The sequence below is a fragment of the Colletotrichum spaethianum genome (assembly GCF_022836535.1).
Source record: "Colletotrichum spaethianum MAFF 239500 DNA, contig05, whole genome shotgun sequence".
Lineage (NCBI taxonomy): Eukaryota > Fungi > Ascomycota > Sordariomycetes > Glomerellales > Glomerellaceae > Colletotrichum > Colletotrichum spaethianum.
In genome coordinates, this window is record NW_026054775.1 from 906399 (window position 1) to 920418 (window position 14020).

General features: G+C 57.3%; 3 protein-coding genes across 3 annotated transcripts; 2 read left to right on the forward strand and 1 right to left on the reverse strand.

Moving 5' to 3' along the window:
* Positions 1 to 2122: 2122 nt before the first annotated feature.
* Positions 2123 to 3679, forward strand: ColSpa_02801 (putative D-arabinono-1,4-lactone oxidase; the record flags this gene model as incomplete). Its single annotated transcript, XM_049269013.1, has 1 exon — positions 2123 to 3679. One exon carries the CDS (start codon positions 2123 to 2125, stop codon positions 3677 to 3679), a length of 1557 nt encoding a protein of 518 aa, XP_049124970.1.
* Positions 3680 to 4345: 666 nt separating this feature from the next.
* ColSpa_02802 (ABC transporter atnG) lies at positions 4346 to 9370 on the forward strand (the record flags this gene model as incomplete). The annotated part of the gene is made up of 11 exons (XM_049269014.1): positions 4346 to 4531; positions 4593 to 5121; positions 5175 to 5401; positions 5454 to 5733; positions 5789 to 6022; positions 6076 to 6884; positions 6937 to 7099; positions 7163 to 7519; positions 7584 to 7698; positions 7892 to 8626; positions 8695 to 9370. 11 exons carry the CDS (start codon positions 4346 to 4348, stop codon positions 9368 to 9370), a joined length of 4311 nt encoding a protein of 1436 aa, XP_049124971.1.
* A 1384-nt stretch (positions 9371 to 10754) lies between these two features.
* On the reverse strand, positions 10755 to 11340 carry ColSpa_02803 (uncharacterized protein; the record flags this gene model as incomplete). Its single annotated transcript, XM_049269015.1, has 2 exons — positions 10755 to 10855; positions 10899 to 11340. 2 exons carry the CDS (start codon positions 11338 to 11340, stop codon positions 10755 to 10757), a joined length of 543 nt encoding a protein of 180 aa, XP_049124972.1.
* Between the last annotated feature and the right edge of the window lie 2680 nt (positions 11341 to 14020).

Consider the following 14020-nt stretch of genomic DNA (forward strand, 5'->3'; position numbering starts at 1 on the left):
CCCAAGCGCACCACCATGACTTGTGGACTTGTCGCTAGAGGTGAGCCAGCTGAAGTCGCTGCAAGAGAACCATCCAGCTAACGACATTGCAGGTAATATTGGCCCGAGCAGCCTTCATATGCGATTCTCCGTTCATGGGCCATGCCGGAAACATTAGCAACGCCCCATGCAGGACCTTTCTTATGCAGTAATCAGTTCAGCGTATCGGCTCCACGGTCATGTATCTCAAGTGAGATCTGGTCAAGGCATGGACACATCAGGTACTAAGGCCCCCTTTCGGACAGCACATCTGTGTCCCCAGCTTCTGAAGGCCCTGGCTTAGGGTCTTTGCTTGTTTGTGTCTCATTTCGTCCATAATCATTCCATGTTTGGTAGCTCATGCCTTTTCCCTCACCTCAACCCTCCTCCAGCCTGCGATGATGACAGCTTTCACATCAAGGTTACGGGATCATCAGTGCCGCGGTTCTGCAAAGAACCCTCCACGCGATGGCAGGACCAGCACCAAAGAACAGAGATCTGAGCAGGCACCATCTGGGGTTCCCCAGCATGGATGTTATCGTGGCGCTGCTGTACGGCCGGCGCTCGTTCTCGAGATCCTGTGCCGCAATGACGACAGTTTGCAAGTCTAGAAGCAAAGCTCATCGGCTCACAACCTCACTCCTCCTGGAGTGTGGTTCGCCTTGGAGCACGCTCATGACAGGACGTATATAGTTTTCAATCGGAGCTGGCCGGTAAGTCAAGCCTCTACAACTCCAGACTTGAAATGTGGCTAACGTGGGCGTACAGATCTCAGAACTGCCGGCCAAGCGGCGGTGCAGCGAGACGATATAGAATTGCCCGGTGATGACACGAAGTCCAAATAAGCCAAAGTTGCAGACAGCACGAGGGTACATCCAGTCACTTTGGCGGAGTCCCATCGGTCGTTGTCCGTGAGAACATAAGAGAGCTAATCTGAGGGCAATTCTACGAGTCGAGGCGAGGAAGGCGAACACTACGGCCTTCTAGTGTATGGATCAAGTGGCTTGATACCGGAGGTCATGAATGAAAGCTACGTTGTGGAGGCGGCATTGAAGATGCCTGAAGGGTGCTGAGTCGTGATGGGGTAGATGTATGGAGAATATACTGGCTCAACTTGATTGATCTCATCCGTTAACACGCTCCATGACCATCAATGAGGAATGTGAGCTGAGTGCACACTTGACCATCGCTGCACGAACAACTGGCCCACTGTATCGATATGTGCTATCTGTTCTTTCGAAATTGTCTCCAGGTTAAAGTCTGGGGATGGGGAAGCAACAATCGAACCAATCCAAAGCTGACATATCCAAGTCGGCCCTGTCGAAACCAGGGCGTGGAGGTTGAATCTAGTGTTGCCCGGCATTCATTGATTTTTCCCCCTTTCTGTTATGTAGGCTGCAAATAGGTTTTGCTCATTCTCCGTTCTTGTTACATTCTCCCAAGGGATGCTTCGAAATTATATTCTGGTATTATTGCAAACTACTGCTGAAACTAGGTCGACAAGTGAAGGCATCACGAAATGCCAAAAGCTCTCGGCGGTTTCCTCGGCTCGGTCGGTGCAAGGATTGCAACTCAGCGGGGTCAGCGCCGTGGCTTTCCCGCTACAGCTCCAGCCCGGCTGTCTGCAGCCTGTGGGGATTGGCGGCCCCGGACCTTGAAAATGGGCCCATCTGCTTGCATCCCGTCGCAAACGGTGACTCTATGACTTTTCTTGCGCAACGAATCACGGCGCGTTCCAGCGCCCAAGCATCCACGGAGATCGATGAGCTCATCTCGAGCTAAGCTCGGTTCCCGCATCTCCCGCATCTGACACCCTTCGAGCTGGTGTTCAAGCCCGCCTATTCCAGCCGCGCGGGTCTGGCTTATATCGCAGAATAGATATTTAGGGTTTCAATTACCGATCATGGTCCCTTCTTCTCTCCTTTCTTCTGACGTCTTACATGGCATCTTGACTGCGTTGGGTGCTGACCTGACCTGAGCACAACAATTAACACAAGTACAAAGGGCTGTAGGACTGATCAACTTGGTATATTCACCCACTAGAGAAGGAAAAGCTCGGGGACTGGATCACACGACTTTCTGAACCTAAAACGTTCTGCCTGTGATGGACCCAACTATCGTCACCTTGCTCGAAAAGAGCGCCGCCGACGGCATCCCCTTCCGCGCGCGATCCAACCACGTGCACCACACATGGGCCAAGACCTTTCACTCCCTCCCGGAGCTCTACATCCAGCCCGAGTCCCTCGAGGAAATTGAGAAGGTCGTCAACCTCGCCCGCAGATACCGTCGCCGCCTCGTCACCGTGGGGTGCGGCCACTCGCCCTCCCACATCACCTGCACCTCGAGCTGGCAGCTCAACCTCGACAACTACAACCGCATCCTCTCCGTTGACGAGTCTACCGGCCTGGCCGTCATACAGAGCGGCATCCGCCTGTACGCGCTATGCGACGAGCTCGAGCGCCGCGGCCTGGCGATGCCGAACCTGGGCAGCATCAACCAGCAGTCCATCGCCGGCGCCATCTCCACCGGCACGCACGGCAGCAGCCTTTCCCACGGCCTCATGTCCGAGGACGTGGTGGCGCTCAAGATCACCCTGGCCAGCGGCAAGACAGAGTCTTGCTCGCGCGACGAGAACCCCTCGCTCTTCCGCGCCGCGCTGCTGTCCCTCGGTGCGCTGGGCATCATCACCGAGGTCACCTTCCGCGCCGTGCCAGCTTTCACGCTGCGCTGGACGCAGACCATCGACACTGATCTCAAGGTGTTGAATGCTTGGAAGAAGGACCTGTGGACGCAGAGCGAGTTCGTGCGTGTATGGTGGTTCCCCTACACGCGTAGGGCGGTGGTCTGGAAAGCGGAGAAGACGAGCGAGGAGCACGTCGAGCCGCCCAAGAGGAACTACGACGGCGCGTTGGGCTACTACATCTACCACAACCTGCTGTACGTTGCGCAGCATGTCCCGCGGGTCCTTCCATGGGTAGAGTGGTTCGTCTTCGGCATGCAGTACGGCTTCGGCAACGGGTCGACCATCTCCGCCGTCCAGCCCAGCCGCAAGGCCCTGCTGATGAACTGTCTATACAGCCAGTACGTGAACGAGTGGGCCATCCCGCTGCACAAGGGCCCCGAGGCCCTCCGCCGCTTGTCGTCGTGGCTGAACCACCTCACGCCCAAAGACCCGGACTACGTCCCGCACAACATCCCCTTTTCTGCCGACGGCCTCTACGTCCACGCGCCGGTCGAGGTGCGTGTGAGCGACACCTCGCTGACGTCCAATGCGCGGCCGTACCTTGACCCTACGTGCGCCGACGGTCCGACGCTGTACCTCAACGCTACGCTGTATCGCCCGTACCATGCGGACCCGCCCTGCCGGGAACGTTACTACGAGGCATTTGAGTGGCTGATGAAGGATCTCGGCGGGAAGCCGCACTGGGCCAAGAATTTCATGGAGAGCGAGGCGATCGAAGCGTTTTACGGCAAGGATCTACTGGAGTGGCGGTCGGTGAGGGACGAGGCGGACCCGGAGGGCATGTTTGTCGGGCAGTGGCACCGCGAAAAGGTGCTCGGCAAGGGGCCGAGGCTTGCGTTGGAGGAGGTCGAGGTCGAGAGGGCTGCGGCAAGGGGAGGCGGGTTGAGGGTTGCTGGTGCCGTGGGAGACTCGCAATGACGCGAGATCAAGTGATTGGCGCCCCTTTCTAGAAGTCTAGGATTGATTTGCAACCGTTACCGCGTGGCTGCGTTCGGTACCACGTTTGTTGGTTTGATAACAACACATTCGGTCCATGGGCAGTCGTGACGGGTCATAAACAACACGCAGTGTGGGGGTCCTCGGACTCTTCGCCTGTGATGCACGCAGGCTTCGAGATTGCGCAAGCATACGTCTAGGCATCCAGAGTTGCGGGGGGGGGCAGAGCATAAAGGCCAAGATGCTCGCTCGTACGACTCAACGGGCGTCGATAAGTGATGAGCCAAATCGGGACGAATACGGCTCGAATCCCTCGTACAAAAATCCGGCGGCGGTGATTGGACAGAGCCGGCCATCCATCTGCAACGCCGCAACAGCTTTCCTGGTCGACGTAGGCTTTTTTTATGGCTCGAATAGGAAGCTGGAATTGCGTGTTACTGATGGGGATATGCTCTCCTTGAAAGTTGCCGTCGCTGCGTTAGCTAAGAGCCTCACGACGTCGCAAACTGCAAACCTTATCAATTATTATTGTTTTGGAAGGCTTGGCTTCCAGACTCTGGTTTTTCTTATAAGACTCTGTTTGCGTACCTTCTCGTTGTATCTGAAGATGTAAACGTATGTGTTCATGAAAGCGATTGGCATCTCGCAATGAGCGCCGACGACTACTTCGGCCCGCAGGTGCGCGGCTATTTTGACTTCACCGTGTTGTTCGAGCAGAGCATCCTCTCCATCCTGCCGACCGCTCTGTTCATTCTCCTCGCCCCGTTCCGCGTCACTTGGCTCCTCCGCAATGATATCCGTGTCCGTTCGGGAACGCTGCTGTGGCTGAAGCTGGTATTTCGACCAAACTCCCCCCAATGCATGTCCCATTGAAACAAGTTTCTAACCCTGGAAGGCCGCGGTCGCTGTGTTCCTGTGTCTTCAAATCGTCCTCATGGCACTTTGGGCCCTCCCCTCAACCCCCAGCGCCTCAACGTCCATCGCGGAAAGCGTTCTAGGCCTCATTGAGGCCGTCGCCCTCGGTGCCGTGTCCTATGTGGAGCACAAGCGCTCCATCAGACCGTCGGCGCTGCTCGGCGGCTACCTCGTCCTTACCATTGTCTTGGATATCGCACTGGCGAGGACGTTTTGGATTCGAGATGGCCTGACAGCCGTCGCTGCCGTCTTCACGGCTTCGTTGGTGGCCAAGGTTGTCATGCTCGTTCTGGAAGAGACGCCTAAACGCGCACATCTTCCCGGGACCGAGAAAGGTGCTGCCGTAGAATCTACGACCGGTGTCGTAAGCCGGAGTCTGTTCTGGTGGTTGAACGGCTTGTTCTTCCAGGGCTTCAAGCTTCTTATTGGTCTGGAGGATCTGGGGGCCATCGATCCCAAGTTTGATTCGAAGCTTCTGCTGGGCAAGCTGGACCGAGCCTGGTCCAAGAGTAAGTATCAGTCTTTGTTCTGGTGCGAGGGGAAATGCCTGACCAAAGTATAGGCAAGAAGGATAGCAATTGGAGTTTGATCAGGAGCACTTTCTGGGCATATCGGACCACCTTCCTCGCGGGCGTGCTCCCTCGCATTCTCTTTGCGGGCTTCACCTTCTCCCAGCCGTTCCTCGTGAACCAGATTGTCAACTTTGTGGGAAGCCCCTGGACAGACGACTCGCGCAATGTCGCGGCTGGTCTTGTCGGCGCGACGGCCCTGACCTATATTGGACTCGCTGTGAGTCCCCTCGTGCAAGTGTTTACCTAGAGGATGCTAACATGGCGCTCAGGTCTCGCGCTGCTGGTACCAGCACATGACGTTCCAGCTCGTGACCCTATTCCGCGGCGGCCTCGTCTCTCTCATCTTCAAGAAGACGCTCGACCTGGACGCGTCGGCCATCACGGACTCGGCGCCGGTGACGCTCATGAGCGTCGACATCGAGAACATTGCCGTGTCCATGACGTTCCTCCATGACGTTTGGGCCACGGCTATCGAGCTCCCCGTCGGCGTGTACCTACTCTACCGACAAGTCGGGCCTCCTTGTTTCCTCCTTCTCATCCCTGGAGTCCGTGAGTGACCACTGTTGTTGTATTCCGACGCCATAAACTGACGGATAATATGTAGTTTGCACCGCTCTCACGACGAAACTGTCCGCGCGCATGGCACCGGCGCGAGTTGCCTGGAACCAGGGCGTGCAGAAGCGCGTTTCCATCACCTCGTCCATGCTAACGCAGATCAAGGGCATCAAGATGATGGGCCTGACGGACCGGTTCTCAGGCATCGTGCAGAAGTTGCGCGCCTCGGAGCTGAGGCTCTCGGTCAAGTTCAGAATTCTCATCACCATCCTCAGTGTAATAGGTAAGCTTCTTCGCTGTCTTGTCCTCAACACAGAAGCCCTGACCATTCTGCAGCCGGCATCGCCCAGCAACTCACGCCCATTGTCATCATTGCCGCTGCGGTTTTCTGGACAAAGGCGGAGCAGGGCCTCAGCATCGCCGAGGCCTTCACGGCGCTCTCCATCATCGTTTTGGTCTCCGGCCCCCTCATAAAGTTGATCGCCTCCATCATGCAGCTCATGGGCTCTTTCGGGTGCTTCACCCGTATCCAGGAGTTCTTGCTCCTCGACGAGATCGTCGACCAGCGACAAATCATGGCGGCCTCCCCTAGGTCTTCGCTCGACTCTGCAAACCTGCTCCCGAGTCTCCACGGCTCGGATTCACAGCCGCTGTCGCCTGCAGTAGTCGAAAAGACAAATGTTGTTGAGCTTCGGCCTCTGAAGACTCAGAGGCGCTTCACCTCGTTCGGCGACGATACCCCCTTGGTGGCCCTCACCGATGCGACAATCGTCCTCAAGGACGGGACCGAAATCCTCAAAAGCGTATCCCTCGCCCTCCGCCAAGCCACCGTATCAATGCTTGTCGGGCGCGTGGGATGCGGCAAGTCATCCCTCATGAAAGCCATTCTCGGCGAGCTTGGCATCTCGAAGGGAAGCATAACGCTGCACACCTCCTCCGTCGCGTTCTGCGACCAGTCCGCCTGGCTGCGCAACATCAGCGTCAAGGACAACATTATTGGCCAGACGCCCTATGATCCTGCCTGGTTCTCCGCGGTTGTTCGTGCTTGCACTTTGGACGAGGACATTGCGCTGTTCCCCAGGGCTGAAGACACCATTGTCGGCACGGGCGGCGTAGCATTGAGCGGCGGCCAGAAGCAGAGAGTGGTGTGCATCCCTATGTTGTTCCTTGGCTATATAGTGACTGACTCTCATACAGGCACTGGCTCGCGCCGTGTACTCGCGCAAGAAACTACTCCTCCTTGACGACGTGTTCAGCGGTCTGGACAACTCGACCTCCAAAGCCGTCTTCCAGCGCCTACTGGGTCCCGACGGCCTCCTCCGCCAGGCCGGCATGACCGTCCTCCTCGCAACCAACCACGGTATACACACCCTCTCTCGTTCTAGACCATGTTACCCTGGCACAGACTAACACGCCCTCTCAGTCAACTTCCTCCCCACCGCTGATTGCATCACCATGATCGAAGACAACGCCATCCTCCACAACCAGGTCTCGTTTGACTCCGTTCCCCGTTCCGTCTGGGGTCATCTCGCCGAGGAAGTCAAGGGCAAAGAGTCAGAGCAGGAGGCCGCCAAAGAGGATGACAAGCCCGTCGAGACGGCAAAAGCTCCTATCAAAGCAGACACGCCTCCCGCCGCACCGCGGGCCACAGAGGCCGAGCTGACGAGGCAGACGGGAGATATGGACTGTTATCGCATTTACACCAACTCCATCGGCTGGCCCATCTTGATTGTGTTTCTATTGCTAAGTGTTTTGTACGTGGGCTTCACGAAGATGCCGCGTAAGTGCTTTCCGTCCAAAGGCTTCTCCCGTTCCCTGGGGAGTTTGACTGACGAACTTTGCAGAAATCTGGCTGCGCATCTGGACCGAGAATGGCACGACCGACCGGCCGGGGCTGCATTTCGGCATCTACCTCATGTTCGGCCTCCTCAGCCTCCTTCTCAACGGCGTGGCCGTCAGGTAAGCCGCATCGACAGCGTCTTTTTCTTGTGTGGGAATGCTAACAGGCGAAACAAGCTTCTGGATGCTCCTTGCGATCCCCCGGTCCGCAAACCACCTACATCAAACCCTCCTCAGCGCCGTTCTCGCGTAAGCTCGACTCCCTCTCCCCCCTTCGTCCTCCAGCAAGACTAACCCGGCCTCCCAAACCCAGCGCCCCCTTATACTTCTTTACGACAACAGACAGCGGCGTGACCCTCAATCGCTTCAGCCAGGACATGGCTCTCATCGACCACCGCCTGCCCATGTCCGCCTTCGCCACCCTCGTCAGCTTCCTCACTGTTCTCGCCGAGACGGCCATCATCGCCTCGGGCGCCACGTACGCCGCGGCGCTCATCCCCCCGTGCCTGCTGGCCCTCTACTTGTTGCAGAAATACTACCTCCGCACTTCGCGCCAGCTCCGGCACATCGACCTCGAGGCCAAGTCCCCGCTCTTCACGCACTTCTCCGAGGTCCTCGCGGGCCTGCCCACCCTCCGCGCCTTTGCCTGGCGGCCCGCGATGCTGCGCGAGAGCTGCGCTCTGCTCGACGCCTCGCAGCGGCCGTACTACCTCTTCTTCTGCGTCCAGCGCTGGCTCAACGTCGTGCTGGACCTCTTCATCGCCGGCATGGCCGTCGTGCTGGTCGCGTTCGCGCTCTATTTTTCTCACACCACGACAAAGGGCGCCATCGGCCTGGCCATGGTGAACATAATCAACTTCAACCAGACACTAGGCGAGTTCATCGAGATGTGGACGATGCTGGAGACAAGCCTCGGCGCCATCGCGAGGCTCAAGTATTTCATGGAGTACACCCCGCGCGAGGACCGGGCCTGCGAGACGGACGAGCCGCCGGCCGGCTGGCCTGCAAGCGGAAAGATTGAGCTCGACAACGTGACCGCCGCGTACAGGTATGCCACCTCTCCTTCGCTCCTACATCCCCCCTTTTCACCTTCGCACACTAACGCCCCTCGCCCAGCGACGCAACCGACCCCGTCATAAACAACGTCTCCCTGACGATTCGCCCGGGCCAAAAAGTCGGCATCTGCGGCCGCTCCGGGTCCGGCAAATCCTCGCTGCTCCTCACGCTCCTCCGCCTCCTCGACACCAGCGCAGGCGACCTCTCGCTCGCCTCCGTCTCCCTCCTGACCCTCCCACGCTCCTCCGTCCGCGCCGCGCTCACGACTCTCCCGCAGGACCCGGTCGTCCTCCCCGGCACGGTGCGCGACAACCTCGACCCGGCAGGCCACATCCCCGACGCCGACCTCATCGCGGCGCTGCGCAAGACGCGCGTCTGGGACCCCGTCGAGGCGCGTGGCGGGCTGGACGCCAACATGGCCGATACGGGTCTGTCGGCGGGGCAGAAGCAGTTGTTCTGTCTCGCTCGAGCGATACTGCGCAGGCGCTGGACGGTGTTGCTGGACGAGGCGACCAGCAACGTCGACCACGCGACTGACGAGGAGGTGAGGAGAGCGCTGGAGAGTGAGTTTGCGGGGGCGACGGTCGTCGAGGTCGCGCACCGGCTGGAGGCGATTGTGGGGTACGATGTCGTCGTCGTCATGCATGAGGGGAGGGTTGTGGAGGTTGGGAACCCAAGGGAGCTGTTGGATCAGCCATCGCGGTTCAGGAGTCTGTGGGATAGTCGCGGGGCTTGAGGGTGGTCTTGGTGAAGCTTACTTCCCTCTACGGTCGTTTATCCCCTTTGAAACCTCATGGCAGACCGCACCGCGGGGTTTGAGGTGGCTGGTTCCGAATCTGGAGAACATTTCTTGCGTTCATTATTTCTCATATGGAGATTAGTGTACTCGATCATTCGTTCCTTGTAGCATGTTTGCGACTTCTGGCTGTATACCACATGTCGCGCTTAGCAGGAGTCAATCTTAAGACGAAGCTCCAGCCACATCGTCTGATTAATATTATCTACGAGACGTCAAGTGCCCAAAACACCAGAATACCAAATGCTAGGCTGCGGACCAGTGTGGCTGGCAACGCACATGATGTGTGGACATGCTCAGTAACAGCAGTAGGTCTCGATCGGCACTACGAGCATTGGGCTTCCGTCTTGCTAGTTGCATTTCTTACTCTCATCCCTATTGCATCGTTTTTTTCCGCCATCAATGGGGAAAGAGCAAACAGGAAAGCCGAGCCAAACAGCTGCTTGAATGGGCGGTTGTTGCCCAACGGCTGCCCGAGTGGTTCGCAGTTGCGATTGGTGCCTCACTCCAAGGTTGCAAACAGGACAATGCATGACGAGCACCCAGTCTGATCGCGACATGCTTACTGACATGATAATCAAGTAATTGAGACTTCAGATTTGCTATAATTTTCATACAAGATAGAAGTGTAAATGCGTGGCCAGCGTTGAGCGCGTCATCTTCCGCTACTCCAGTGACCCAAGCTGTTTAAGGAACAGAAAGAAACGTAACTCGTAATGTAGAAATACCCCAGTTTTACCGGTAGGATCGAATTAGATCGTGTACAGTGCCGCGAGGCTTGGAGTGTGTTTTTTCCGTTCGTAAAAGAAAGATGGGTATTTTTCGACTCAAGGAGACTGCGCAGTCTCCTCATATGAGGACCGGCGTGAGAGCATTTTCGTGTCATAAATCGCAAAGGCGTCCGTACCGCATGATGTAGAAGACGTAAAGAAGAAAAGAAGGTGGGAAAAAAACCAACGCCTTGAAAAGTAGACCGACGAGCCGTGAGGCCTTTCCATCTTGTCCAGCCGCGAGGCCCTCCGTCTTGAGACCACTGATGCCCACCTGTTCACACAACCTGATACATAGATAGCTCTGCCGTTATCGTGGCCTAGACATCCGAGCTCGCGGTGCTGTGTGTTCCCGCTTGAGAAAAGGCGGTTTCATGTCTCGTCCCGAGCTTTTGTGATTTTGTGACGGTCGCGTGACCCATATCTTCCATCCCGACGCAGTGTGGGGAGAACTCTGTCTGCTGCTCGTCGTCGTTTGCCCCGATATACACCCGCACGAAACGTGTATATGGCTGGTGGATTCCCCTGTCGAGAACGGCACAGAAGTGAGGTTTTCAAACCACGGGAAGCTCAGTGTCGGTGCCGGCGGGAGCTTTCGTGACCATGACGATGGCTGTGGGAATGACCATGCCGATGCGACGAATGGTGGCCCTCTCTATGTCTCGAGGATGAACTGCTGCCGCTTCGTTCGAGTTCACGTTCCATCTCCTCGACGCGTGATCTGTAACCGCGTACAATCTCCTTGATATGCCTTATCCGATCGAAGTCGAGTTCCAACTCGTCTAGCTGCCGCAGAAGCTCGTGGTATCGCTGGATTTCGGCATCTGCTCCTTCAATCAAATTGCCGGCCCGGTCGAACTGAGCCATTGTGAACATCTGGCTCTGTTCGCTGAGGTAGACGATCTGCTGCTCAATCTGGTTCATGACGCGGTCAAAGTATCGTCCCAACGCCGCCAACGAGGTGCTATCCAGCAGCAGCAGTCCCTGGCTTGAGGCGCGACTCGCTGCCCGCGACGAGCTTGAACCACCTCCTCCCGTGCCCTGCCCCAAAGCCGCCTGTCCTTGGCGCAGCAGCTGTATTTCTTCATAGCTCAATCCCAGCTGCGTGTCCGGCACTGCATTGGTTTGAGTGGTCGACATGGCTCGGTGCAGCGCACCGTGCGCAGTTGGGAGGTAGCAAGGCTAGCGGTTGAGTGTATTGTGCGTCGGTGAGCTATCTACGTTCGATGATACGGGTTGCCGTTGCGGCGATACGGCGGCAGCGACGAGTGTCGGAGTCTTGTCCCTGTCGGAGGTGGGGTTCGATGGAGAGGAGAGGAGGGGTTCGACGACAATCCGGGGCGCAGGAGAGAGGTGCAGCTGCGGATGCGGAATGCGACGAATGGCATGAGCTGTTGCTCGGTGCTGTGAACTGTAGCGGCCGTTGTTTGGGCGATGGTAGCGCGCACAAAGTCATGATATCGTAGAGGCCACGGAGATCATTGCTGGTACATCGGACAGCGGGCTCGGCGCGAGCGAATTGAGAGATCGGAATGGCTTTACCGACGGCAGCCTCAATATTGCGGAAGCCCCCAACTGTGTCGCAAGGCTGGCGGAGACCGTAATGCAAGGCCGGGTCCGAAGGGTTGTCGTTGGAGCGCGCAGGCGAGAGTGAAGGCGGTTTCGAGGTCGGAGAAGAAAGGAGAGGGAGAGCAACGGTGTTTGAAGTTGGGGGGATATTTTTTTTGGTGATACACAACCAGTGAGTTCGCACCCTCCACCACCGCGATGCCTCGTTAGTTGCTGCCCGCACAGGTCTCGGTTTGGTCACCCAGACTCAGACCCAGGCCAGGTCTCGGCCGCTTTGACTTGTTGGGGGAGAAAAGAAGCGCAAAGGCGCCGGCGCAGATGGCACGCGAACGGGATGGCCCCTGATGACGGCACACAGCTTCGTGTATGGTGAAGAGGTCGAAATGTCCGTCTGGTCGTGGTAGGAGGGAGGTTTCTCTTCCCCCTGCGCAATGGGACAAGGTCGGAATCAGCTGACGGTCGATCTCTCTCCCCACGCTTTTAGGACGCCGCAGCAGCTAGTGACGGCAAGGATGCAATGTCGAGGATCGCAAAATAGCAACCTTGGCGCAAAAAGGCCGCGAGGCTAGGCAGGCTCAATTGATGGTTGATTACGGGCAAAGAGACGGAAATTGGCCGCCGATGGCACTGGAACCGATGGTTTGTTGGTTGGAAGGGCTGGCTCTTCTCCCAAAAGTCGCAGCCGCGAATCGCAGCCCAGACGAGAGACCCAGAGTTGAGTGGTGGGTGGATAGACAGGAACGGTGTGGCATCCCTCGGTCGATGTCGTTACTTCAAGACAAGCGCCGGGTTTCCGCCGTGGTGGTATTGCGAGATTATTGGCCTTCCTATTTCGACAGAGGGCTAATGGGCTCGTGATGATAGATTCCGGGAGGGTGTGATGGCGGGGGATGAAATCGGTTTCTCTCAAAGACCCAAGACACTACTCGGCGAACGCTATCGCTGCGGATGGTTCTCAGGGAATCGAGGGGCTGACAGGTGATTGTTGGCTGCGTGAACAGATGGGAGGGAGGCCGATGACGAGTGACGGATCTAAGTGAGACAGGGCCGAGGACGGGGAAGCATGAGGGAGGCGACGTTGACGAGAACAACAGAGACGATGTTTAATATCGGCGAGTCTCAAAGTTGATGATGAAGCTGCCTCCCGTCCTCACACCGGGAGATGCAGGTGGACGGTAGGTAGAGAAGCTACCCAGGTATTTTGTCTTGCAGCAATTCTCTGCAACGGCAGCACCGCTACCTGCCTTGGCTCGGTGTGACGATGACGGGTCGGACCTGCCTAGAGAAAGAGGTATTTTGCCTTTGCAACCACATGGCACTGTAGTAGGCAATTGCCTCAAGCCCGCGCCAGACTTCTTCCACCTCCTCTCTTCTCCTCCTCTCCTCTCCGCGTGATGCGACGTTTCCCTGTGCTTTTCCTTGTCTGTTTCTTCCTTCCTTATCACAGGTGCTGTGCTGCAGCACGCTCCAAGGTGCCGTTTCCTGCTCTCCCCGAAATTGGATTACCACTTCTCACCGCGTTTTTTTCATCTCGGCTCTCCCAGACCCCAGGGTGCAAGCTCGGTCAGCGAAGAAACATCAGCGTCGACGGAGTATCTGAACGGCTGCAACTCGGCGGTCTGTCGTTTCGAACCATGCGAACCTTGCATCGACGACGCAAACTGCCCAAGGGGATCTCTTCCTTTCCGTGGGGATACACAGGCGGTCAGTGCCCTCCCTGGAGTCCGTAGTACTGGGTTCGCTGCGCAGGGATGATAGCTTCGCGCGATCCTCCAGCCCGGCCTCTCGGGGAATGCGGCTTGCTATGGTTAGACGACACCGTGACCGACTTTTGCGCGTACCAACGGTCTTGGGCCCGGCCGGACAGACAGGTGACATTGCACCTCACCTCGACAGTCTCCGGATCTCGTTTCCATCCATCGCCCTACGGAGCCATGCCTCAACCGTACATGGGTGGCGTCGGCATCTCAGGAATGGTCTAACACTACCTGAGTCGTTCTTCCATGCGCCTGGCACGACGGTGGTTCGTGTAGGTGCTGGTGTCGTACTTGTTCTCACCGGCGAGGCAGAGCAGGCCAGGGCCGACGGGCGCGAATTGAAACAGGCAACATACGACCGAACGGGAAAAGGCAAAACGTGACGGACCCGCGGCATCTGCCAGGTTGTTGGATGCTGCAGTATAGGTACCTATATGCAGATGGACGAGCCGCCAGATGGATTCCTGCAACAAGCTGCACATCGCTTCGGTCCT